This window comes from Phaethon aethereus (genome assembly GCF_964289735.1).
Source record: "Phaethon aethereus genome assembly, chromosome: 11".
In the NCBI taxonomy this organism is placed as follows: Eukaryota; Metazoa; Chordata; class Aves; order Phaethontiformes; family Phaethontidae; genus Phaethon; species Phaethon aethereus.
Genome location: NC_138587.1, coordinates 17802898 through 17827745, shown reverse-complemented (window position 1 = coordinate 17827745; position 24848 = coordinate 17802898). Strand labels below are relative to the sequence as shown.

The window sequence follows — 24848 nt, the reverse complement described above, 5'->3', positions numbered from 1 at the left end:
TAATGACTTTTCCAGGAAAGCTTATCTACATGTGAAAATCTCCATCCTGATTCACACGGATGTATAGTCATTACTCAGAGACTACTTAAGATCACTGGCCAATAACCGTGTTTTTTCCCATTTGGGTTTTGTCCAAGTATCGGCTCGGCTCTTTCTGTTTCCGGGATGCAAAAGGCATGTGACACAGGGGAGGAATTTGACATTACTCCAGCCTCAGAGGGCTGACTGCCAGCTGCTGGAGAACAGATATACTAAGGCAGGGACCGTGCTGAACACCATGTCCTGCACTTTGCTAGCATATCTTCAGAAAGGGAAGCCGCTGTGTTTCAGTTCTGGCCTGGAGCACACAATGAGCAGGTGGATGCTAACAGTTTTAGCAGCACTGGAGAAGGAAGGGTCAAGGAGATGAGACTGCTCTTTCCCTCTTCAGTCTCTCAGAGAAGCTCCACCTCTTCTTGGTAATACACAAAATCCTCAGTGAGGCTTTCCCTGGTGTTTGGGAGGCCATTATGCAAAAATGGTCCTAAATCTGGCAATATTTCTGATTTAAGAGGTATCAACGTCTACATGTTTTGCTCCAAAGGACTAAATGAGGTCTGGTGTTTCTTTCCTCAACTTCACCCTTTCCTGTCAATCTGTAATTCTAATTCATTTCTTGCTTACAGGCCTAAGTGGGAGGAGAGCCAAAGACCTAGCCCTCAACCAAATGTGAGCAAACAAGAGTCACATATCTCCCTTTTAATGATGGATTATTAAGTGATAATACCTTACTACTACCACCAGCTTGGGGGGCTACATCTCCAGAAGACTCTGCTGCCCCAGATTTAAAGCATCTTGTGACCCACATGCCAAAATTTACAATAACTGACAAAACTCTTTCTTTTCAATGGGCTTGTTACAAACTGGCTTACCTAGGATTCCCCTGGGAATTAATCTCACACGTGGCAGTCACGTCACAAAAATACTGCCGGCAATCATTGGGAAATACAGAACACTCGGACGAAGGAGTTCTCCTACTCATCCCAGGCTTGCAAATACAGGACGCCTAAGGGAAGGCAACACAGTGACTACAGAGCTGCATTCATCATCTTTTACGCAGTATGTTACCCTACAAAAGAGCTGTCTGGTTTCCATTTGCAAAATTGAAGATAAGGAGAGCAGATTTGACCAACACAATGGTGATCTCATTTGAAGAACTTCTCATCTGGCCATTTTTCAGACCCTTACAGGTTGCTGGCATGCTGTTATTACCCTTACCTCTCCTGGACGTCTGTAAACACAAATCGTAGAGTTTTCTGGGCAACCTCCATTGCTATCAACACAAGGATTTATGGGCTGGCAAATCTTCCCATCTCCTTGAAATCCTCCTTTGCAGCTACATTGATACTTTCGTGGACCAAGAACCTTACATACAGCGAAGGGGGAGCATGGAGAAGCAGCGCAAGAATCCTGAGCTGCAATTAAGACATGGCAAGTAAGAGTAACTAAACTTCTGTTTTCAAAACAGCACTTACTGCAGCACAGCAGAATGCAAAAGGACTGGAAAGAATGGCATGTAAGGAACTTATACTATTAAACTTTGAAATTTTCCCAGGAAAATAACATAGTTTCAGACAGCAGACATTTTGGGTTTTTTAATCTGAGGAATTTGGATGACTTATTCTTCATGTTACTTCAGTAACAGAACTGTGAATGACAGAGGATACTTGGATTTACTTCTGAATTTTCATCATACCTGAGGATATATGAAACTGCAGTTTGGTCAGCAAAAACTGCAAAAAGCCAGTGAAAATAGAGCTACGCATACCCAGCTAATCACATGGATCTCTTTCTTTTAACAAAACCAATTCACAAACTTAAATTTGAAATCAGTGAAGAACTCCTCCAATTGCCTGTCTTATTATTTAAACTGGTACAGACTCAACAATATCCCATTGTCACGGTTATTCAGTACATACTTATAAGGGAGTGCTGGATGGAACCTGCAACTCTCATTCATTTCTTGCTTTTGGGACCAAGCAAGAGGACAGCCAAAAACTTAGCCCTTAATCTTAAAGGGATTCCTGAAAAAACAGGTTCTTAAGCTTCTGCAGTGAAGTAGGTATTGTATTCACAGTGATCAAATTCATCTGGAGATACCAGTGGAATAAGATCTTTTCAAACAGAGGACCATTTAGGGTGACAGAGAAGTTTCTCACCTTGGCAAGTGCTCCCACTTTTTCTGTAGCCCAGCTTGCAGTCACACATCGCTGCCCCATCCCTTACCACACATTCGCTGTTGGCCTCACATGTCATGCCTTTGCAAAGGGGAAGTTCTGGAATCACACAGCAAAGAGAGTTTCCCTTTGAGCATGCAGGGCACTGCTGGAAGATACAACTTACCTTACAAAATATATGTAAATGAAGCTAAATGTGGTTTCCAGAGGCCTCCAAGCCGGCACAAAAGCCAGGGGATATAAGCAGTGCAGACAGCTCTAAATCACTGGCAGCCTAGGTAGCCAGGTCCCACAAGGCTTAGAAGAAAGGTTCTATCTGCTTTCCAGAGAAAGAACAGTGTCACAGAGTGGGGACCAGACCTCAGCTTTTCCCTCTGACTAGGTCTCCAGTGCTCCGATCATCTTTCCTCTACATTCCCAAGCTATTCACTGCCTCTCAGATTTTTTTGGGGCGCATGCATCCAAGCCCATGTCATAGTTTAGCTCTAACAGCCCCTCTGCAGCTACCAATGTATTTACCTTGGTCACACCTGGGGCCAGTGTAGCCTCCATAGCATGTGCAGCTTCCATTCCCAGTGACGCCACTGTTGCATTCCCCGTGCACACAGTCACACACTGCAAGGCAAGTCCAGACAAACCTGACGTTCACATATAAGGCACTGCATAGGGCTTCCAGGCATACATCGGCCAACTGCCCTGGGACTCGGCACCCTGATTTCCCACCAATAACCCACAGCAAATGTAGCTCCTTTTAAAAATAAGCCATGCCAGTCCAAGCTTACAGAGGGCAAATTGCATGTCCTGGCCTCCAGAAGACGAAGTACTGCCCTATAAAGCAGCCTTGAATGCAAGATCTAGACCAGCTTTTCAGGCACATGTTTTACCTTCCCACTTCTCTAAGTCTCCTGCAGCCAGTGTGGAAGAAGGCAGTCTTATGAGAGCCTACCACATCTGTGACCCCACCATTAGTGTTGTTGTGTGAGCACAACCACCAAGATCACACCTATGTCACCTGTGGATACAAGGGAACCAGGAGCTGGACAAAAAGGGCTCCTTTAACAGCCAGGCTGCACTGGTCATAAATTGCTTCCAAAAATGCCATACATAAGAAGCAGCACTCCATGTATTAATTTTGTAGGAAGGGCAACAAGGAAGAAGCTGGGAGACAAGTGGGGTAATTATAGGAGTCTGGAAAACAGTTGGGAAGTGAGTGTGGGTCGCTTCAAGGATGTAGGTAACAGCCCGGCTAAAAAGAGATGGGAAAGTGGGATAGCCCTGGTAAGGGGGGGGAGAGAGAGATTTACAGTAGGAAAAATGGACTGATTTGAGTGAAAGACCCTTTTGTCTAATGGGACAGTGGAGAAGGGCACAAAGACGAAATGCCAAGACACCTGCTATTGAACACTGCCAGCTGGCATACCTTCCTCCTCTCCAGTGGGTTCTTCACTCAACCTCCCCGCTCCTCTTTCCTTGCTCTCAGGCATTTTTGTGGAGGTTTCACCTGAATTACTCAGCCTTACCTGACTGACAGTCTGGGCCAAAATGATTTCCATCTCGACAGTCCTGGCAGGCAAAACCACTGTATTGCTCCTACAAGAGCCCCAAAATGTCCCAGATGTTATTTTTCTATATCATTGCATTGTTCCACACATTGTTATATTTCAAAGTCTCTCCCCATTTCTGATTTTCTGTGACAGCTGAAGCAATACAGTGAAGAAAACTGATCTGTTCTGTGCTCTAGTAGTGTCAACCAGCCCCCACAGCAGCCAAGATCACAGTGCAAGGCGACACACAGAGGGCATGCAAAATGCCAGAAAATCTCTGGTAGGCATTGAGGAAAAAATGTCCCGATCACAGACAGACAGGAATGTACCAGCTGGCCTCTGATATCTCTCCGAAAAGGGAATCTGTAATTCACTAATGCCAATGGGACTTTTGACATTGATTTTACAGGGCTTGGGGAACTTAAGCTTATATTTTAATTGATATAAAGTATCTTTGAGTTAAGTCAAAAAGCAACTTCCTCAAAGAAGGGCCCAAAAAGTAGGATTTTCAAAAAGTATCCCTTCACAATGTTATTAATTAAGGATGCTGCAAAAACATACAGTTCACAAGAGGAAGTTTCAAGTCTGACACTGATCCACTAAGCTAAAAATTTTAGAAATGCTGCTCTATACAATTCAAATGCACAGGAAAAGTTCATGCTTTTGTTGTACGAAGTGTGGAGCTGTAAAGAGAAAAATAAACATGTGCCCTAAATTCTCTTTTTGGTCTCTCTTGCTTTTCTTGAGAGAGGGAGGATCTGCCTGCCAAGGTGCAAAACCAATTCATTTGGGAAGTATATCATCCAAGTCTGGAAAAGGTGCTGCTCATTAAGAGCCAAGTATCTCAGGCCTGCTTGCAGTCACAGACAGACACTTATTATTTCAACACATCGAAGGGTGAAATCCATCCGATTCTTTCTTCATTTCTCCCTAGAGATCCTCCACAACTCCATACCCTCACCACCAGCATCTTAATTCTATTGCCAACCACACCAATACTCCAGGAAAACCAGACACTGGTGCTAGCATAAAAGAAGCTGCTAATGACCTTCCAGGCAGAAGGTCAGCCTTCATCCAAGGCATCTGCACAGCTACTATACAACTCCCTCTGACAAAAGCACATCATCCACAGAATAAATCATGCACTGACCTTGCAGATGCAGGTCCCATTTTGATGCATACCATCCAAGCATTTCCCATGGCCATTGCAGGGATTTTGAGAGCCACCTGGACACTCTAGCAGGCAAGAGACAGGCAGGACAAGATTAGATTGAACAACCAGCACTGCATCCCCCCTTCTATTTCCTCTTCCCCCAGGCATTCCAGTTGTGCAAAAGCAATGGCCTTTTCACTAGCAAAGTCCCTGCCTGCTTATCCCACACACCTAACACTGAGCCAGAGCTGGTGAATATGGCCAGCAGTGGCACGAAGGAGCAATTTGGCTGCTAGCTAAGAAAAGCCTTTTAATAAAAGTCTAAGGAAATGTCCCAATGGGCCATAACTAACTAAATTTCAGCAAAGGCACTGAAACATGTTTTGAGATTGAGACACTGCTGCTAGCATCAGCGAGAAGCAGTATCAAACATCTGAGGGCAGTTCTGAAACTCAGGACAGATGGGAGCCTGCTTTGCAAAGATACTGAGCATTTTAAGCTTTCCCTGACTTCATGAAGAGCTGAGAATGTGCTCAAACATGGTCCTCAACCTCTTTGGACTGGGGTACCTCTAAATTCTGGGGACTATTTCTGAAAGTTTTAGATGTGCAATTCTTTTGACAAAGCCAATTGCTTATTCAAACCACTTCTGTGTGAGAACAGCCTCAAGCTCTCAAATGACCTCCTTTTTCTGCAGGACTGGAGTGTGTCTTTCCATATTCCAACAATCAATCATATGAGAAGTGTTTAGCTTAGTAGGTATCGCTTTTGGATTTTTGAGATAAGACAAAATAAGTTCTCATTACTTGGCATAAACCTGAGTGAGAGCTCTCTGGGTTGGTTATTTTCACCTTGGGTTGGAATTGCTGAGCATTTTCTGTGGCTGAATGGCTGACTAACTCCAGACTATAAAGCAGCGCACGTGGCGCACACACTGCAGACTAGGGGGACATCAGAAAGAAATATCTTCCTCTTCCTTTGGAAACTTTCTTAAAGAGGAACAAAAACATGCCTCTCCAAAAGCTTATTTTTAAAGAAGAGACAAAAGGAAGTTCCAACAAAGGAGGTTATGTTATGTCTTAAATGTAAGAGGATTCAACTCATATGAAGCAAAGATTCCTTCCCCATTATATTATGAACCTCCCAGACAGATAAAGGAGACCCAGTGGGTGTTTGAGTAATAATGAAAATTAATCACCTCAGTGCCTATTTAATGCATCCTATTAAAACTGGTTTGATTTATTCAACAGCTAGAGGGTATCATAAAAAGATGAAAAACTTACCATAGCACTCTGTACCCCAGAATCCTGGACAGCACTTTTTCTCCTCAATTTCCTTTTTACATATGTGATGGCACCCTGGCTGGGAAAGGGTATTTTCTCCTAACTTGACAGTGTATCTTAAAAAGAACAATCCAAGATTCATGATTACAACACAAACACACCACATGCCTGTTGGAGGGTTTCTAAGCAATCACGCTGCAGCGCACTGAACTCTGAATGAAAGGAAGGGCACTCATTTCCTTCACCATACATGCACAGAAGAGTTTGCACTTGGGTTATGTCTTCTCTAAGGATGCCCATTGATTTGAGCCTCAAGGATTGGTTACAAGAAATCTGCCAGGGACTGGATATGAGACAGGACGTTCGGCAGTCTGAGGGCATCAGGACAGAAACCTTGGATGCTGGAGTTGTAGACAGGATAGAAACAAAGTTAGCATCTCCAGGGTGACTCAACATTTGACTTCACACCTAAAATAACCTTGAAAGAACAAAGTCTCCTTACAGGATGTGTCCCTTTCTGTCTTGCACTAAAGATTCCAGATTGGGATGCTGGAAATTTGGATTTAATAGCCGTGTCATTCACAGATTCTCTATTCAATCTTGGACAAACCCCTTAAACCCCCAAAAGAAGCATTTTCTTTTCAACGCTTCATCCATCACCTCAACACACGGGGTAAGCCCTTGGTGGCAGTGTGTCTTGTTCTGCACGTATGCAGTACAGAACTATTCTTGGGTTTGTCCAATAACCACCACAAGACCAGAGAACACTCAGAAAAAGCTGCATACACTCACATTATTCTTACACTTCATTTTATTTTTGGCACAACATCCTTCCCAAAAGGAACTTGGAAATTCTCAATAGCACTGCCGCTTTGGCTTCAATCTGACTCCTATGTGTGTCTGTGCAAAAAGTGCTATGAACTGCAAAACTGCTACAGCTATTTTTAAAGTATTTCAACAGAATAGCAAATCACAGAGAACAGCAGACAATGGAGCTATATATCAACTGTTAACATTCACTATGGAATAGATACACAAACAATAATCTATAGTGTTAGAATTTTTAAAAACTTCCTGGTAAATCCAGTTTTCCTTCACCTTTTTCCTATTAGATCCAAGCTCAACAGAATAAGAGCAAGGAACACATGAACAAGCAATTGTCATAAAGCGAAGTAGGAAGGTAAAAAGTTCAGAGGATTATTGTTGGAAGCTGGGAGGATATACCAGGGGAACTATCATTATATTATTCTCCTAATAATCCACTACAGGATTCTGGGTCTGAAAGAGGTTTCTACGCTAGACAGACTTCTGTTAAGTTTCTACAGCAGCATTAGCAAACACAGGCTGTTTATGGCAAGCTAGAGGTAATTGTGATGTAATTTGTTCCGTGTATTTAGAACCTTATGCCCAGCAAAAAGGCCGTGGGATTTGTAAGGAGTCAAAAGGAAGAATAATAGGGACCATAAATCCATTTTAATGCATCTGAAACCAAAAATCCTTGGATCTTTAGAGCTCAGAAAACACATGCGTGCTCTCCTGATGCACAGACACTACTCCTTGCATAGCAGGGCTGCACCAAAACCTTAATACGGTTAGGAAATAGGTCTTACCTGCAGTCCCTCACTCCTAATCCTTGGGTGGTCTTTAACCAGCCTCTTGGACACAACATTTTAGGCACTGCAGCACAAGCAGTACAAGCTGTATTCAAGGTAAACATCGTCTTGATATTGCACCGCATGGATTTTAACTTAAAAAGAAAAAACAGAATGGAAATAAACCCAAAATTAAATTGTTACTCTAAGCCACTCACCTTACCGTCCTTCGATATCTTTATCAGCATTGCACACACCATTCTTTAGATACCACTAGGGAGGGCAGTGACCAGTGCAGCTGCTGGGACATACTCACATGGGCTAAACCATCATGTCATGCTGCTGCATGCTGCTCTGCTTGGATCTCAGCTAGAAGGCAATAGGGCAGATCACAGCTATCTGATCTTTCCCTTATGCCTCACAGCAAAAATTCCAACCATTTTGAAAATAGTCATAACTGTGCGCTGCTAATTTAAGCTGGTCTTTTGAAAACATATGGTAGAGCTATGTGAGGACAAGGCTGAAATTAATAAACCCTGCCAGAAGACACTGAATTAAAATACAACACAGCATTTCTGTTTTCCATGCCATTGACACGATCCAGCTCACTGGTGGTTTCATTGCTGTTTCACAGGTCTGAAGAACGGAATGCATTAGTTCAGTCTATTTCCCAGAGCCCAGGAGCTGCTCACACAAACATTTCTCATGGCAATTGCCTTTGAGAAGGTGCAGTTGGCAGGGGGTGGATTAAAAGGAAAGGTGCTCTGCACCTCTCTGACCACCTGGATGGCCCCTGATGATTTGACCCTAGGTGAGAAGGACTTCATAAATACTGGCAAGAAGATCAGGTAGGAGAGTTGGATAATTCACATGGCTGGTGATAAATTCAGCGTGAGTCCTTCTACCCAACCAGAATAATTTTGGGGTTCAGGCTTTCTCACAGGGCTTTTCTGTACCCCTGTACTTACCAACTCTGCTTCTCCAAATGAAACACAGCCAGAGCAGATGAAAAATGCAAAGCCTCAAAACAAATAATCATCATCATATGCCAGCTTGTCATTAAATCTCATGATTTTACCGCAAAATCCTTGTATTCCTAAACTCCCGGAGCTGAGCCACTGTACAGAAACCTCATTTCTCATTTTGAAAAGAGACAATGTTTGCCACTGATGATGGCAAAGAAAAGCTGGGAGGCACAAACTGTCCTTGCCCCAAAAGGTCACTGACTTGAAAAAAAAAAAAAACCACAGCTCACCTCAACTGTGCCTCTACAAGCACTGTATTTTCTAAAAATAAAAACATTAGATCAAATTTTGGGAGGAGGCCTTGATCTGTGATTTTAAAGCCAATCCTGAACAATGCTGTTAATGCAGCAGCTCTCCTGTGCCCAGAACACACTGTTTTGGATTCCCATCGGCAGCCTCAGCTTTGCTTCCTCTGAACTTAAGTGCAAATGCATACATTTGCCTCAAGGCAAGGGAGGAAACCCATGGCTTCCCATCAGTTATCAACAGCTCAGGAAGGCCCTCCCAGATGATAGCCAGCAGACACTGTCAAGGAAAACCTCCTGAGAGATAACCCTCAAGTCCCAGGTTCGCAGGGACGTCTCTTTGGAATGGTTTCCTGACTCACACCCACATTCCCTTTGCCTGGAGTTGTTGAGCTTTTTCTCATTTTCATGGATCCATCTGCAGCCATCCATGCAAGAATGCTGCTCAATGAAGAAAGGGATTCCTTTGTCTGTGGTGGTCCCTCACGTAGATATTAAATTCTAGTTGCGCATCTGGGCCTTTCCTTACCGTACAGTAACCTCCACTTTCTTTGGTGGCAGGATCGCCAAGGCACCCGTTATGTCAAAGACTCCCTTCCTTGCATTATAAACAGCTCAAAACCAATCTGAGATCCACCAAATCCACCTGTCCATGCTCTGTGAGCGCCAGCTTTAATAATTTTATCCAGCAGGACAGAGAACAGCTTTGCTGTTCCTTATGTTTCCACCCCACTGGCACACAGCCAGAGGAGATTTCTCCTTTTTCATAGGAGAAATTGATTTTCTATCACCACGTTATCAATGTTTTCTCATCCCAAATCCAAAACATAGCCTCATGCTATCTTCTATGAAGAAAATTAACTCTATCCTGGCTGAAACCAGGACATAGCTTTACTTCTAGGCATCAGGAGTTGGCTGTAAGATACAGTTGGGCCATTAAATGCGTTCTCTGTCATGGTGGTGGCAGAAGGAAACATTACTCAGACATTATTCCATTTTGCTTCTCCTTCCTTCATCAGTGTGGCTCCATTTCTAAATGAAGATGGACAGTGGCAGAGGAGAAGGGCTGTCGTTTCTCCCTGTTGGCATCTTTAATTACTTGCAGGCAGAAGGACAGTTATTGTGGAATCCTCCCTATCCTACCTTCCTGGGACACTTCATGAGTTTAGGCAGCTTTCCAGTAAGATCTTCCCCTTTTTATAAGGAAATATGCTTGTGTCAGCAGAAACAGGCGGGAGGAAAGAGGAAGAAAACAGCTGTGTGGAAAATAATAAAAAAAAGTATTTCCCTTCTTATTTGAGTGACAGAACTGATGAAGCAGTAATTTTCTGGAGCGTTTTGCTTCTTAGGAAAGCAGAAGAGGGAATCAAGGGACATAAATGTAACAGCTTGGATACTCAAAAGTTTGGAGAGGATGAAAGATAGACAGGAGTTTGAGTCAGAGCTGGTTCCTGGGGCACAGCCTCATGGGAAACAATGATGCACTGATCCCTTGGGCTCATCTGTGAGCGCTGTTTCTAAGTTTGAAGACACTGGAGAGGAAGCAGCGAGAAGGAATGTCTGCCCGTGATGCAGCAACACTCCCTGACGGGCTGAGAGTCAGCGAGGTACACAGTGGCTATGCCAGAGAAAGGGGGTGAAAACAGTCCCTGTTCTGATTAGATGATGTTGTGAGCCTGGACTGTATCACACTTAGGGTACAATGCAACAGAAAAGGAAGACTGGTGCTCTCAAACAGCTCCAAAATTAAAGGAGGCTTTTAAAGCAGAAGACATCTAGCTGTGGCTGAAAGAAGAGAAGAGCCAGGGTGCCTCTGTCCACACTGAGCTCTGTCCTGCCAAGGCTGGACTGTGCTCTCTCCCTGCACTCAAACACATGCACGTGCATGAGCAGCCACAGCCCTCTGTGCTTAGCTGAGACATATCTGAGCTTCTGGATGCTGCAGTGTTTTCTTCCCTCCTCTCACTCTTAACACAGATGTCACTTACTTCTCAAGCGCTCATGTTCCTCTTATTCTACCTCAAGAGAATAAGCTGGGGAGGTTTTTTTAAGGGCTAATTTCATTCCCCTCATTTTCACCCTTTATCTTTTCATCCCAAACTGTAACACAAACCCTTCTACATGGCAAAACCTCAAGGAAGAAAGAAAAACGCATTTGGACATCAGTGTTTGGCTCCAACAATCCTGGGAGCCAGTTCTGGAAACAGTCATTATCTAATGAATCACCAAGTTTCCAGTGCATTTGCCCTTTACAAAACAGGGCTGTAGACACATGCTTGAGCCATTATAGTCATGTATCTCCCCAAGAAGTTCTCAGTAACACTTTGGCTGAACAGAACAGAGGCTCCTGGACACACAAGCCCTTCACATTTGTCCAAGACAGACACTTTTCATCACGAGAATGAATAATCAAGCTCAGAGATCACATAACACAAGATCTACTGTTGCCCTAGGTGTTTCCCACCATCTCAGCTGCAAAGCACTGGAGGCATAGGGATGCAGAGAGCACTCCCCTCATCTTCCACCTGCCTCCATTCCTCCTCCAGCACAGCCTCGGACTGGCCTCCTTCCAGCAGAAAAACCCTCATGGCCTTCACACCTGCTGCATCTTCCCCAGCCCCTACCAAGAAGCATACAAAATACAAATCAGGCTAACAGATTTGCTGTCATGTTTTAGCCATCAAATCAGAGACCTGAGGTAACATCACTGAAAAAAAGCTAGCACAAAATCTTTTTTTCTCTTGATGGCCCCTGCAAGGCTCCTACAAGCCAATGGAGGCCTCTTGTGGAATCTCAGCACTTCTACTGCAATCAAATCCAATGGTCACCCTAAACTATTGGAGAAGACTTTCTTAGACCTTTTTCCTTACCTCCCATTATATCCTTTCAAATCTTTCTTCTCTTTCACCAAAAAGAGGGAACCATTTGGGTAAAAAACTCTAAAATGGGGTTATTTTTCCTGGATTAAATAAACTGCTCCAGAGGTGATTCAAAACGTTTCACTTCTCTGTGAATGGGTACTCATTACCTGATATTTTAACTGTTTCACACCAAGCCAGATACCTCAGTGATTACAGAAATCAACACAGTGTCTCAAAGTCAAGAGAACAAAATTTCCACTTACAGCAGCTGAAGATGTGACCCCATGTCTCTGAATGCATCACTATACTGGAACCCATCTGCCTGGAACCCATGCCTCCAGACAAAAAACACCAGTAGAGACACTTCTTCAAACCATGTTTGTCTACAAGTCATCTTAATTAACCTACAAGCCGAAAGTTCCATGAGGTTCTTACCTTATTTGTATGCTTGTTAGTCATTTCTGGCCCTTTTATGAAAGTGTCTATACAAAAGCTTCTACCCAAAGTGCTGACACTGAAGCATCTTTTCAGTGCTCTGGATTTTTCTAAATTAAGTCTTTCAGACTCACAAGCACCTTCCTTAGCACAGGTCTGTCCACTCCCCACAAGGCCCCTCTTTGTCATTGAAGACAAGACTACCTTCCATAGCTCAGATCCCCAAGGAATAAGATTTCCGAATGCCCCACACAGCTTCTGACTTTGTAGGCCAGTTCATTCCTCCAACAGCAGGACACAAGAAGGGCAATGGCAGAAGACAAAATAGTCTGAATTAGTGTGAATTCTAGCCTATGGAAAATGGGATGCCTCACCACAGAGCCTAGAGAACAGATCTACAAAGGCATCATACATTCTTCTAGATGCTGCTGCTAAACACAAGAATGAAGATAAAGGAATGTCGTGGTTTAGCCCCAGCCGGCAACTAAACACCACGCAGCCTCTCGCTCACTCTCCCTCTTCTGTGAAGAAAACCAGCTCTATCCTGGCTGAAACCAGGACAAGGAATCAAAAGAAAATCAAACAAAATTGAAACAAATTCAAAACAAAATGGAAAATACCTCACATTCCTCCCTGGGGAGCTGGTGCAAAATGTACTTGAAACAAAGGTATTTACCCTGTTCCAAAGCAACAATTTGATGAGATTTTTAAATTTTTTAGATAAAAAATTCTCCTGGGAAACTTATCAACCTGTCCTGCCAGATGCTAAACTACCATCACATGTACTGAAAATAGCAGAAGACAAAGATGCCAAGTATATCCCTTTCATAGTGCTTTCGCATTCAGTGCTGAACATAAATACAAATTTAATCTGATTTAAAAATCAAGCAGCTCCCTTCAACCTTATTTTTAGTTCCTCAGTTTAAACTACAGACATACCCATACATAAGCAGAGAAGATACCTTACAGTCCTAAAGTTTAACTACGTATGTTATTCTGCACCTAACTAAATGTAAATGAAAAAAGGAGGTTTGGGGAGGACTATTTCATAACATGCAACTCTCCAAATATGAAGAACTGTTCAATGAACATTTAAACAAAGACTCACAGACTTACCTTCTGACTCTGGCAGTCAGCTGTGGGAATGAAGCATGCTGCTAAGAAGAAAAACAGCAATCCAGGAGGATGCATTTTCATGCTTTTACAGCCAGGACCCTTTCCACAAAAGGAGTGGTGACAGAGGCTGCAATTTCTGTAAGATAAGACTGCCTACTAAGAATCAGATCCAAGACAAACCAGAGGTTAAAAGTGAACTGGGAGAGAACATTTTCACACTGTGAAAGCCTTCAGAAGTGGACCTGCTACTTCTAGCACTAGTTCTGAATCAATATCACCTTTTTCTTTCTTTCTATTCTTTTTTTAAATGCATAAGCAGAACTCCTTAGTAAAAGGTTTACTCAAAACAGGAACATCTACGGATTTCCTCTTACATATCAGTTCAAAACAGAAGGAAGGAAATCCTTAGTTTTCAACTAATTGGAATGAAAAGAGGTTAACTGTATGCTTAACTGAAGGCAAATCCAATGGGCAAACTTAAATACCATGCATTCATGAAGGGTAAGTTAATTTCCTTTTAACACTGATGTTAATATGTCTACACTACCTCAAACAGAAGGTAGACCTGACCATTGCCTATCCCAAAGTATGTGTGAACAAAGCAATGTGAGTGACATGTTGCACTTCAGAGCAATAATGTAAGCATATCCTATCAACCAATTAAGCATTTTGTGTAGGCTTTAACATTTATTTAAAATATTTGAGTTTCTCAGCAAGAAAAGGATCACATTTTGCAGGTGTTATGGCAGCAGTGGCAAAATACATCATTTTCCAAACACGGCTGACAGCTTGATGAATGCAAGGAGAACTTCATAGCACTCAGAATAGGAAAATCCCAAAATGGGATTAAAAAAATACATGCTAGTCTGAAGTATGGTCTGCAATTTAATGTCTCCTTTTGAACATTACAAACAACCAAGAATTGATTATCGACAGATTTTACATGGACTTTGTCTCCCTACGCTGCCAAGAGAACCCACTGTACTGAGCAGTCTAAAGACCACTTCTGTTAGTAACAAATTCTACTAAACAATGAGGGGTATTCTCATTTTTAAGCCATTAATAGTAGATGAAGGCCCCTAAATGAAACCAGGATAGGAAGCTACTCTTGTGTTTACATAAATAATTTTGAGTATTAATCTTTTTTTGCCCCCTGCATATACACAAAGATACACATGCTAACATATATAAGAATATAACACATATAAGCTAACACATATAAGCATATAAGAACTGCTATACTTACTAGTGCCGTTAATTGTGCTTTACCTCTTCCTCCACCCTACAGAGAGAGCCAGCATGATGAACAGCCAGCACTATTATATATCCTGCACTAACAGGAAGCAGATAAGGCACACAACCATCCACTGCGACCCATGTGAGAAGTACCAGCCCACAGCTCAATGTGACGACTCAGCCCACTTGTCCTGTTCCAGGACAACTGCAGCCCTGGGACCATCGCTGCCCAACAGACGGCCACTCTGGCAAGGTCAGAGGGTTTGTTCACACAGCTCTGGAAACCATTTGGTACCCTGCAGATCTGCAAAATGAAGCAGAGGCAATACAGCTCAGACCAGTTCTGGTGGGATGGCAAAGTCACACATGGACAGTGGATACATTCTTGTAGAGGGAGACATGAGTATGGAAGCTGTACAGCGCTTTCTTTACCTGCGGTCATGCTACTAGATTGGCTATGTAAACAGAAGAATGAGGCTGCTCCTCTGCTCCATGCTGTTAGACATACACAGCTAAAACAGGCAGCCTAGAAGGATGTTGAGTGCTTGTTGGTGGTCTTCTCAGAGCTGGCTACATGACATAGGGATTAAGTTGCCAGTGCTGGACATCCAGATAACCAATAAGCTTTTAAGGTGAAAATAGCTTACCCTGAAGCACTTGAAGAGGCATAGGCATCTTTTAATGAATCTTCAGACTGTTTTCTAAGTGGGTCAACACTGAAAAATGGTACAGGGGAAAAAGGACACACAGACTGATTCCAAGGCTTTCTACTGCTGCTTGTCATCAATGTATCTGACCTACTGCAAGGAAACTAGGAAGGGAAGGGAGAGAAAGGCTTGGTGAAATTCCTGTCTGAACTAAATAAATCAGATTCACAGTAACATCAAAAAGTTCACGGCCAGCTTCCTTATCTGACCATACCTCATTTGAAGGCAAGCAATACAACAGCAACATACAGGCTAAAATGGCAAACACTGCGTAGTGCCATTGTACAGTAGCAGGGCATAAACCGAAAAATCAAAAGGTCATCTGTCATCAGATGCTGCTTTCCTGATGAAGCAGCACAGGCAGCATGTTTCAGCCACTGCATATGAAGTGCTCTGAGGGAACGGAAACTTACTTTGCTGATCACTGCTGCTGGATCTGGAGCACCAAAATCTGCATCAACTTTGGATCTGCATGATTCTGGGAATAAGTAAGAACGTGAGCTACCAACCACCTTCAAATTAACGGGTGGCCAAAAGCCATTAATAATGCTCAGTGCACAGTGGAAAGAAGCCAATGTGCTCACAGTGGCAGTGCAGTTGGCAAGTATCACCAAAGATGGCAACACCAGCATGGAAACAGCACGGGGAGAAAAACCGGGCAAAATAAACACAAATTACTGCTCCACTTACACTGTTCCTGCTCTCTTCTGATAGATGGATTCCTCCTAGGCAGATAGATGGATTTTCTCATGGATGACATCAATAAAAAGCTTATGCCTTAGAGGCAAAATGCATTGGATCAATTTTTTGATTCCACTGTTTTGCCCAACACCCTCCAAAACTATCAATAAATTAAAAAAAACCCAACAGTTCCCTCACTCATTTCTGTATGAGACCAGCTCACATACATAGGCATCTGCACAAAGCATTTCAATTCCCCAAAGTCCCACAAAGCAAGATCCTGAGATCTGTCAGAGCACTCAACATCTGATTGCTTCTAAACTGTCCAGAATTTACAAAAGTATTACCCAGTAGTGCATTAAGAATGAAGCCACAGGACTTGCTATGTCACTAACAATTAAAGGATTACGTGAGACAGGAAAACTGGGGAAAAAAACCAAACCCTCATCAAAGGGAAAATTTATAGGCAAGACAAATTGTAAGGATCTGATGACAGTGTGCAACTGGCCCTGCACAGGCAGGGCAGAAGGGCTTCATTCACACCCTAGTCAATGTTTGATTGAAAAAGGATTGTGCAAATCCAGTTTTAAAACATACAGTAGAAGTTGTCAACTGTCTACCTGTGTGTTTATCTGTGAGGTTTAGCACATGGGCTTTTGTTTGTTTTGGAAAGCACAGAGCTTGACTTAAGAGTTAAGTGTCTCCTGCCCACACAGCAGAAGACAGCTGGTTTAGCAGTTGAAGTCATAGACGTTGGTCTCAGAAGCATCACCTTCAACTTCTGGCCTTGACACAGACTTCTACAAAACACTAATAATTTACCTTGTGGTCTCAGTCTCACAAATCATCAGCAGATTGTTGGCAAGCAGCAGTGCTCAGGATTTTTTTCCTCACCGAGTCTTTTTGCTTTATGTATTGATGAAAGGTTGTGTCCTCTAAAGTAACTTATGTAAAACCTGGCGTTTTTTCTGTGAACACATTAACATTCAGAGTTGAGAAACTGCTGGTGAAAACTACTCAACCTGTTCCATGGGAAAAAAAAAAGTCACCTGGGTAAAGGCAAAGGATAGAGCTACAAACCTTTCCAGCCTCCCTGCCTATGTCACACCCTGCATTTTAAAATGCTGGGTCACCAGCCCTTCTCTGTGAAGTGCGTGCAGCCCTGGCTCGCTTGGGCAATTTCCTGCTATTGAAATCTTTTGTTTAAGCAATCTTTACAGAAATTACTGAGCCAAGACAAATGACTTACTATCCAGTCTACCTTGCCACAGATTGGTGGGAGCTGACCATTTAGTTACATCCAAAGAGAGAAACGGATTCTCATTCCACTTTTCTGGGAAAGAACATAGAAGTCTCTTTGCTCTGCATTATACGTGTGTGAGAAGGCTGTGAGCCTGAAGAGGTACTAGCAAAGGATTACGCAGATCAGGCCAGAAGTGCTTGTGTGTAGGAAGAGGGCCAGCTGTACCAAACTTACTGAACACAGCCGAGGCTCTTGGTGCAGAGGCTAGGACACAATCCTACTTTTTGGGTTTTTTTCTGTTGGTAAGTTGGAACAGGAATTTTAAAGTTTGCTGATAAAAGCAAAAAAAAAAAACAAACCCCAGACCAACAGAAGGGTCACAGAGCAAATAGGAGTCTGTTTATCTCTCTCTCTCACACATGCACACACATAATGGTCCAATTCCAAGCAGACAGGTAGAGTTGCCTGAGCACAATGTTGTTGTGCGATTCAGGAAGAAATTATCGCGGCTGTTCACATCCTGTTAGTTCAAAACTTAGAAGGGCAGCAGTACAAATGTCAGTACATAAATGCTGTAAGTCCTGGCCTATTTATTGTTGTTGACTCCCAGTTCCTTTACGCATGCTCCTGCAGTGAAAGCCAGCTACATAGTCCCATCTCTTGGTTTTACTTTTGTACCTTCCCCATCTATTAAGCAGTGCTCGGGGATTGTACTGGGAGGGTCAGGCACTAAACTCCCCACAGATATTCCATATGAATCAGATGTCTGAACAAACAGGCTGAACTATTCAAACTCTGCACCTGCTCACATCAGCATGACTGAAGAGGCAGTGTGTTCTCCCACAGTGATGCTGGTTATCCTTCTGTAGTTATCTATAAGGGATAGGAAAGGCCTATAATGTGCTCAACTAAAGCTAGAGCCAACAGTTTGCCAAGGATTGCACTGAAGTGCCTGCCTGAGAACAGCATGATGGAGATGAGAGTCAGGATCCCCCTGTCTCAGCATTTTCAACAACTTTAGAGATGCTGCAAGTTCTCATCCTCCCTTCTCGGAGACCTTAAGGTCTGAAGCACAACAGCTTAGTGCTCAGCTTCCCACCTCTGGCCATTACTCTTCATGTATCTATTCAAATGGTTTTTTTTCCAGTGTTGACCACAGTCTTTCTTTAGCACCTTGTTGGTGTAATGAATTTCATATCCCCCCTTTTTCCACATTAATTTTTAGCTTTCCAAATTACTAAATGCCCTTCCTTATCAGGTAGACAGCAGGAAACAGGAGGTTGTAGTCTGTCCGCTCTGAACCACAACTTCATGCTTTTCCTCATGCTGCTGCTTCTCCACCTAAGATTTGGTATGTTTGAAGATTTAATACCAGCAAAGTAAACTTTTTGATCAGACACATTCAAGAAAGAAGCAGCAGCATTCTGTGTCACTTCAATTTACTTATTTTTAAAAAAGAAACTCCTTATCTAAGCTGACAAGAACAGGAAGACAAGTCAAAGGGGCTGATGTAAATACATCACTGTTCAGTATGTCTAAGATCAGAGTGCTGTAAAAGCAGCATGGGAATGACACGGGACAGACAGGATGCAGGTCACGTTGTCATTTCTTCTTGCAAAGAAAACATGGTTTAGCTCAAGTCAGCACCTCATTTACTTTCCTTCCTAATGAGAATCATTTACCATTTTTCAATTGTAATACAAGGGAAGTTTTAAAACCTTTGGACAGATCCTCAACAGATGTCACTGAACATAATTTCATGGGTCTTCCTCGGGTGGCACACATCTGCATCAGCTGCAAAGCCAGACTATAGAAGTCTAAGATGGTTTAGGAGATATGTTCCTGAAAAAGGTCTCCCCACTTGCCTATACATGCACCTAGTCTTAAGTTTAGCTACTTGGATATTGCCTTAATGTAGAGCAAGGGTTAGAAACTGTGAAAGATTTGAGTGTAAAGGATTAATAAGAAACATGCATGCAGGGCTTCATAGCACTCTTGCAAAAAGAGAAGAAATCAAGACTGCTTTATGTGACCACAATAGCTTAAAGATACTTCATTTCACACAACTTTCTGTAGAAATTGTGGAAAGATCAGAAAAATCTTTATGAAATGAAACAATCAGTCAATTCACAAAGTTCAAGATGAAGGATTGTGCAGTTTCAAGGAAAATTCATTTAAATAAATCCCTACATTTAGAACCAAAAGATTACATTAGAATTAAACAAAAACAGGCTGGTGCTGAGGAATGGCAGTAAATAAAATTTTTCAGCTTAATATTACACTTAAATGAACAGAAATTTGTACACAAAGCACTGTAACTCCAGCAGGTTTTAACACATGCAGAAGAGCAGGGGCTCAGATATGTGGTGGCAGAAGAGAGCTGGTTGGGTTGTGAGTTTTTCCAGGTAAAAATGAAAGAGCTAAAATATCAGGGAAGACACTTTATTTTGCATAGCCCATGCTTTACCTGACAGAGTATGAAAGATTATTTATTTTAAAAAAGCCCTGAAAATAAGCAATTCAGATAGCACCATAGATGAGATACATACTGCAGTATTTCTTGATTCTTCTGTTAAGTATCTAATGAATTATTGAACATTTTGTTCATCTTAAAATGTGATTGGTGTTTATCAAGATACCAAGGGGGAATTGTACCCATTTCCTGAATTAATAATCTAATCCAAAGGGAGAGTTTTAATGTTTTAAACAGCTGTGGACTTAAGAGAATGTCAAGTTTAATCACATCTGTGTTCTTGCTGCACTAAAATCCAAAAAGAGACCTCAATTGCTCAAACTATGTAACAAGCAGGGGGATTATCCTTGCTTATTCTAATAGATGATTCTATGAAACACACTAGTGTATTAAAATACATTTGAACAGTTGTGTATGACAAAGGATGCTTAGAAACAAAACTCAGGTCTATCTCATGCAGAAGGCATCCCCCAGGACAGGCCTGACAAATAAGATGGGAGCAAGGTTGACTTAGAGAAACAATGACAAGTATAACCCCTAGTATGAAAGGCAGAGATATCTAGTCATGTTGGCTGAAATCCTAGGCAGCTCCAAAGGACTCATTACCTATTCCCTTTGCATTCACTTAAACCATAAACCGTATTGTAAATATCCTGTTCATCTGGTAAATTCTCAGACATTTGCAAATCAGACTATTTGAGTTGCCACAGGCTACTCTTAAGCGTTACCTGTAACAATTACAAATTAGCAATTAAAAGTTACTTCAGAAAGAACTAATGAAGACCTAAGCTGTTAATTATATTATCCCTAGGATTTTTATTTTAGAATTTTTTCTACCTAATGACAATTAAGCTTAAATGAACATAAGTATCCTTGAGATTTCAGGGAATAGAAGACATCCAGAGTACAGGAAAAAATTCAGTTTTCCCCAAGAGTCTACAGTACCTACCTTAATTGTTCAGTTTGGTCTAAGCTTGAGAGGGGGCTACATTTCCTCTGCTAAACTGTCAACAGAGCAGCACTCAAGTAATGCTCCTCACCTCTGGTTACTTTGGGAACTCTACTGCATCCTGCAATACCATTTGACTTCCGCTGCCTGCCTGTGTCTCATCCTCACACTGACTGCAACACTGCAGGCATCTGTAGCGCAAAGAGCACAGCCAAGCTCCCCATCAGCGTGGAAAAATACTCCACAGAACCACCAAATTCCCAGTGCCACTGTGGACTTGCCGTTCTTGGAGGAAAATCAGAACTTGTTTGGACCAGGCCCTGAGCAACCTATTTGAAGTTTGCCCTGTTTTGAGCTTGACTAGTGGACATCCAGAGGTTTCTTCCAAACCACATTTTCCTATGTGTTTAAGGGGCATCAGTTTTAAACAGCATCAGCTGGCACATATGTAGAAAAACAGTCCTTCCCTTCTTAATTCCAGTGGATACAGAACAGTCTTTTCCAAAGTCTCAGTATTTGTCTTCACAATAGTGAGTAGGGATTTTACTGTCATGAGCAAGGCTAAAACTTGTTGGGCATGGTAATATTCAAGTTAAAGATGACAGCTTAGAAAGCAAGCTAGTATCTGATGGAGAAGCAAAAGGACTTGAAATTAATCCTCCTTAAATTGCATTTAGAAGCTGCAGATCCTCAGTTTCCATGACAGCTCTATTCCTGGACCCGTACAAGCTTGCTATAGTAGAATAAACTATTTTCGTCTTTCATCTTGCTGCATATTCCATACTTTACAACACACTCTAGGAACATAATATGTGCTGCCATAACTGCCATATGGTATCCTGCAAATGAATAAAGACAAGGCCAAAAGAAAACTGTCAAATTACACTTTATTTGTATTGACAAAATAGGCAAAAAGAAAGACTTTGTGTTCAGAGATACAAATTCATTATTTGCTGACAAAATGCTCATATACCTGTGGTTGGGTATTTCCACTTTCAAGACAATACTGAGTGGATCTTTAGCAGGCAATTCTTTATCCTAAGGTAAGGAAAAAGAATGCCCATGAAACTAATTTCATATGAAAATTTGTCACCTGCTTGTGGCTTAAATTTTCCTGCTAAGTTCACAATTGGCAGCAAATAATTACATTTGGCCTCAAAGAAAAACATAGTAAACCTAAGATCATTAAATAGTAAGCATTAGCAGCATACCCAAAATACTTCTCATACAAAGAACATTGCACTTGAACATACACAAGCATTTACCCTTATTTACACGTTAGAATTTGTATAGAACAGCAAGACTGATATATACAGAAAAACAGCAGAAACTTTAACAGTCCTAGGCGACAGTGTATCTAGTGTTGACTCCTTAATTTTTCCATACAGTTTCCCAGGATGTCTCATGATATTTTTCACTATATACTATTGCATAAAAAATAGACTTTACAGGAAGTTCAGTCCCCAGTTAACACTTCAGAATATTTCTAAGTACTATTAAATGTTCACTGCACTAGGGAGCAAGGGAGTCCAGGTCAGCTCCTTATTAAAAAACAGAACTTGACAGGTGCTATCTATTTAAACACTGTGCTTTACCTTGTCATAGACACTGAAATCACTTCGCTGTGCAGTAATTACCCAGTGAGTTCCAATGGCAGTTCCCTACCACACAGGATCTCCCACTGTCTTGCAAGCAATGAAATTAATTTCTCCCTGCTTTCTGCACTTGGGATAAAGATGTACCACTGGATCTCTCTTCGCCTGATGCCTTCTTGTTTAGCATTTCCCTTTGGGGCACTATCAGTTTCTCCAAAGTGATCCAGTGTTAAATTCTGCATCAGATCCTGATTCTGAACATCATCAAACACAAATGTAAGGGCCTGTGGATATGTCTGGTAACCCATAAGTACTCTGTCTAAATCCCGGATTCGTCTTCCATCTGCAAGCTGATACTTATCTCTCTTTGGTGGTTCCTTAGCAAATTCAGGTAGTGGGTAACTGATATAATCTTCATCAAAGAGGAACAAATCAGAGCTAGTTAATATAAGTGTTTTAGGTTGAAGCGAGCTAGTGTTTTGGGCAGATCCTTCGACATGATTTACTTGAAATGCCAACACATACAAAAGGATGTTGAGGGACTGAAGATTAGTCAAATCATCCATTTTCTCCGCCACTAGAAAAGCAAGGTCCCCAATTTCCTCTTCATTTGGATAAATAAACTTTACTCTGCTAGAGTGAATCAGTTCATAATTCTCCATTCTCCCTGCAAGAAACATACATTATTGTACTTCAATTTAGTACCAAACAATACTTTCTTAATGCATTAGGAGAAACAACAACCTTTGACAGCTGCAGCTGGAAGAACTCAAGTTTTGTATCTATTCATATATGCTTTCACCTATCTAGAATACTGGAATAATTTCATTTGGATTGCAGATCTCTACTGGAGTTTTATTCCATTACCAACATAATTTCTGCAAATTTCTAACCACATAACTAGTTCAGGGTGATGGCAGAAGAGGTAGAGGGAAATACAGCTGGATCCTCATATCAGAGGTTATCCAACTCCATACCAGCTGACCTCCCCTGCCTCCTTCCCACTCCCAGTTCTAAACTCACTGAAAGCATTATCAGATCACTGAATACAAACAAAATCCCTGCTTCTTTTAAGCAGAGAGAAAAGGCAGAAATTTAAACAAAGACAGACGGCTCTACATGAATTGCTTTTATATCCCTACTCAATGAGCACATTCCTCTGCTCCATGCTACATTCAGGAGGTGACACTGCAATCCCTTACTCCCTATTAGTTAAGTACTGAAAAACAATGTAGCAAAGCTTGAAAGAAGCATGCCTGCTTTTTCCCCACACATAAATCAATTGGTCTAATAAAAGATATGACTTCCCATCAAACCTTGCACTTTCTGGGCTTACACAGCTTCTCCTCAAAAAACAGTAACAGCCATTCTTCAGGAAAATGCCATTTTATTTTGTGCCTTCAACTGGCTTCAGAATTCTAACCAAAAAAGTTTCACCCAATATTGGAATTGAACCTAACACCTTAAAAAAAGGCTAGTTTTCACTTCACTACATTCTCACAGAATGACAGGATTCTTTTATTTGACCAAACAAGGAAAAACATAACCTTCAGACTTTGTTACCTTCACTGTTCTTTGATGGCTTACAAGACTTTATAGGTTAGGCTGAAACTTGCAGTGGAAGCTACACTAGTACACACCCCAAAATACTGTATAGGAAGTACCATTTTCTGCTGGACCCAAGAAGCCATCACTAACTTCACATTTGCAAGACTATTTATATTTAATAATTCTGTTCAGAGAAGGCACATGTAAGATAATGGAAGTCAGGGAGTTTGGTTAAAGTTTCAAATAGGAAACAACTGATGCATAAGTTTCCCTCAAAAAGTTTTAATCAGCATACTTTAGATGATGCCGTAAGTATGATGTCTAAATAACTCAACATGTAGAAAAGACCACTTACCTGTGTTTTTACTCCCAAATTCAGAGTAGAAGTCTTTATCTACTGGTTCAGGTGAAGGTGTGCGTGCAAGCAATGATAGAACTGCCATAAGCTGCTGTATGAAGGTGTGAGTGTTGTAACTGTCTCTTGTCAGGCAGGTGACTACATGGTCTGCAGAGTGCCCTGAAGAGAAGACAGATTATAAAACTATTTACACATCTGTATGTGGCAGTATCATAATTTCTTCAACCAACATGCAACCATCACCAAAAAAAGATTTCTTGCAAGTATTATTTCTCCTGAAAACGTGCATCATTATTCAGAAAGCTTTCAAATACTTGGAAAAGAATAATAGAATCCTTACAAATCCCTCAAAAAATGAAAAATATAATTTCTCTTGATTTAAAATATGATGTACACTTATGATTTAATTGTTCGACAGGATCAACCTTATCTTATCATTACAATTTATCTTACAGAAAAAACTGCCCTCAGTTTCCTTTGTGAACTTGTTATATGTCAGGTCACTTTAATTTCCACAAGTGAGATTCCCCCACATTGAGGTCCCAACACAATTAGAAGACATTTTAGAACACAGGAATATATGGGCCA

General features: G+C 41.6%; 2 protein-coding genes across 3 annotated transcripts in view; both read right to left on the bottom strand.

The window, feature by feature from the left end:
* STAB1 (stabilin 1) overlaps window positions 1–13566 on the bottom strand; it is a gene marked incomplete at its 3' end in the record, with an annotated part of 58609 nt that extends 45043 nt beyond the window's left edge. Inside the window, exons 1-9 of the mRNA XM_082004611.1 lie at window positions 13471–13566; window positions 7807–7943; window positions 6197–6312; window positions 4911–4996; window positions 3737–3806; window positions 2736–2831; window positions 2199–2315; window positions 1258–1454; window positions 912–1045 (exon numbers count right to left, since the gene is read on the bottom strand). Coding sequence (XP_081860737.1) covers window positions 912–1045; window positions 1258–1454; window positions 2199–2315; window positions 2736–2831; window positions 3737–3806; window positions 4911–4996; window positions 6197–6312; window positions 7807–7943; window positions 13471–13551 — 1034 coding nt within the window. The 5' untranslated portion in view covers window positions 13552–13566. The remainder of the gene's footprint in view (window positions 1–911; window positions 1046–1257; window positions 1455–2198; window positions 2316–2735; window positions 2832–3736; window positions 3807–4910; window positions 4997–6196; window positions 6313–7806; window positions 7944–13470) is intronic.
* Window positions 13567–22392: 8826 nt separating this feature from the next.
* NISCH (nischarin) overlaps window positions 22393–24848 on the bottom strand; it is a gene marked incomplete at its 3' end in the record, with an annotated part of 32033 nt that continues 29577 nt past the window's right edge. For both annotated transcript variants that reach the window (XM_082004417.1, XM_082004416.1), the window contains 2 exons: window positions 24258–24419; window positions 22393–23021 (listed from right to left, as the gene is read on the bottom strand). In XM_082004417.1, coding sequence (XP_081860543.1) covers window positions 22393–23021; window positions 24258–24419 — 791 coding nt within the window. The remainder of the gene's footprint in view (window positions 23022–24257; window positions 24420–24848) is intronic.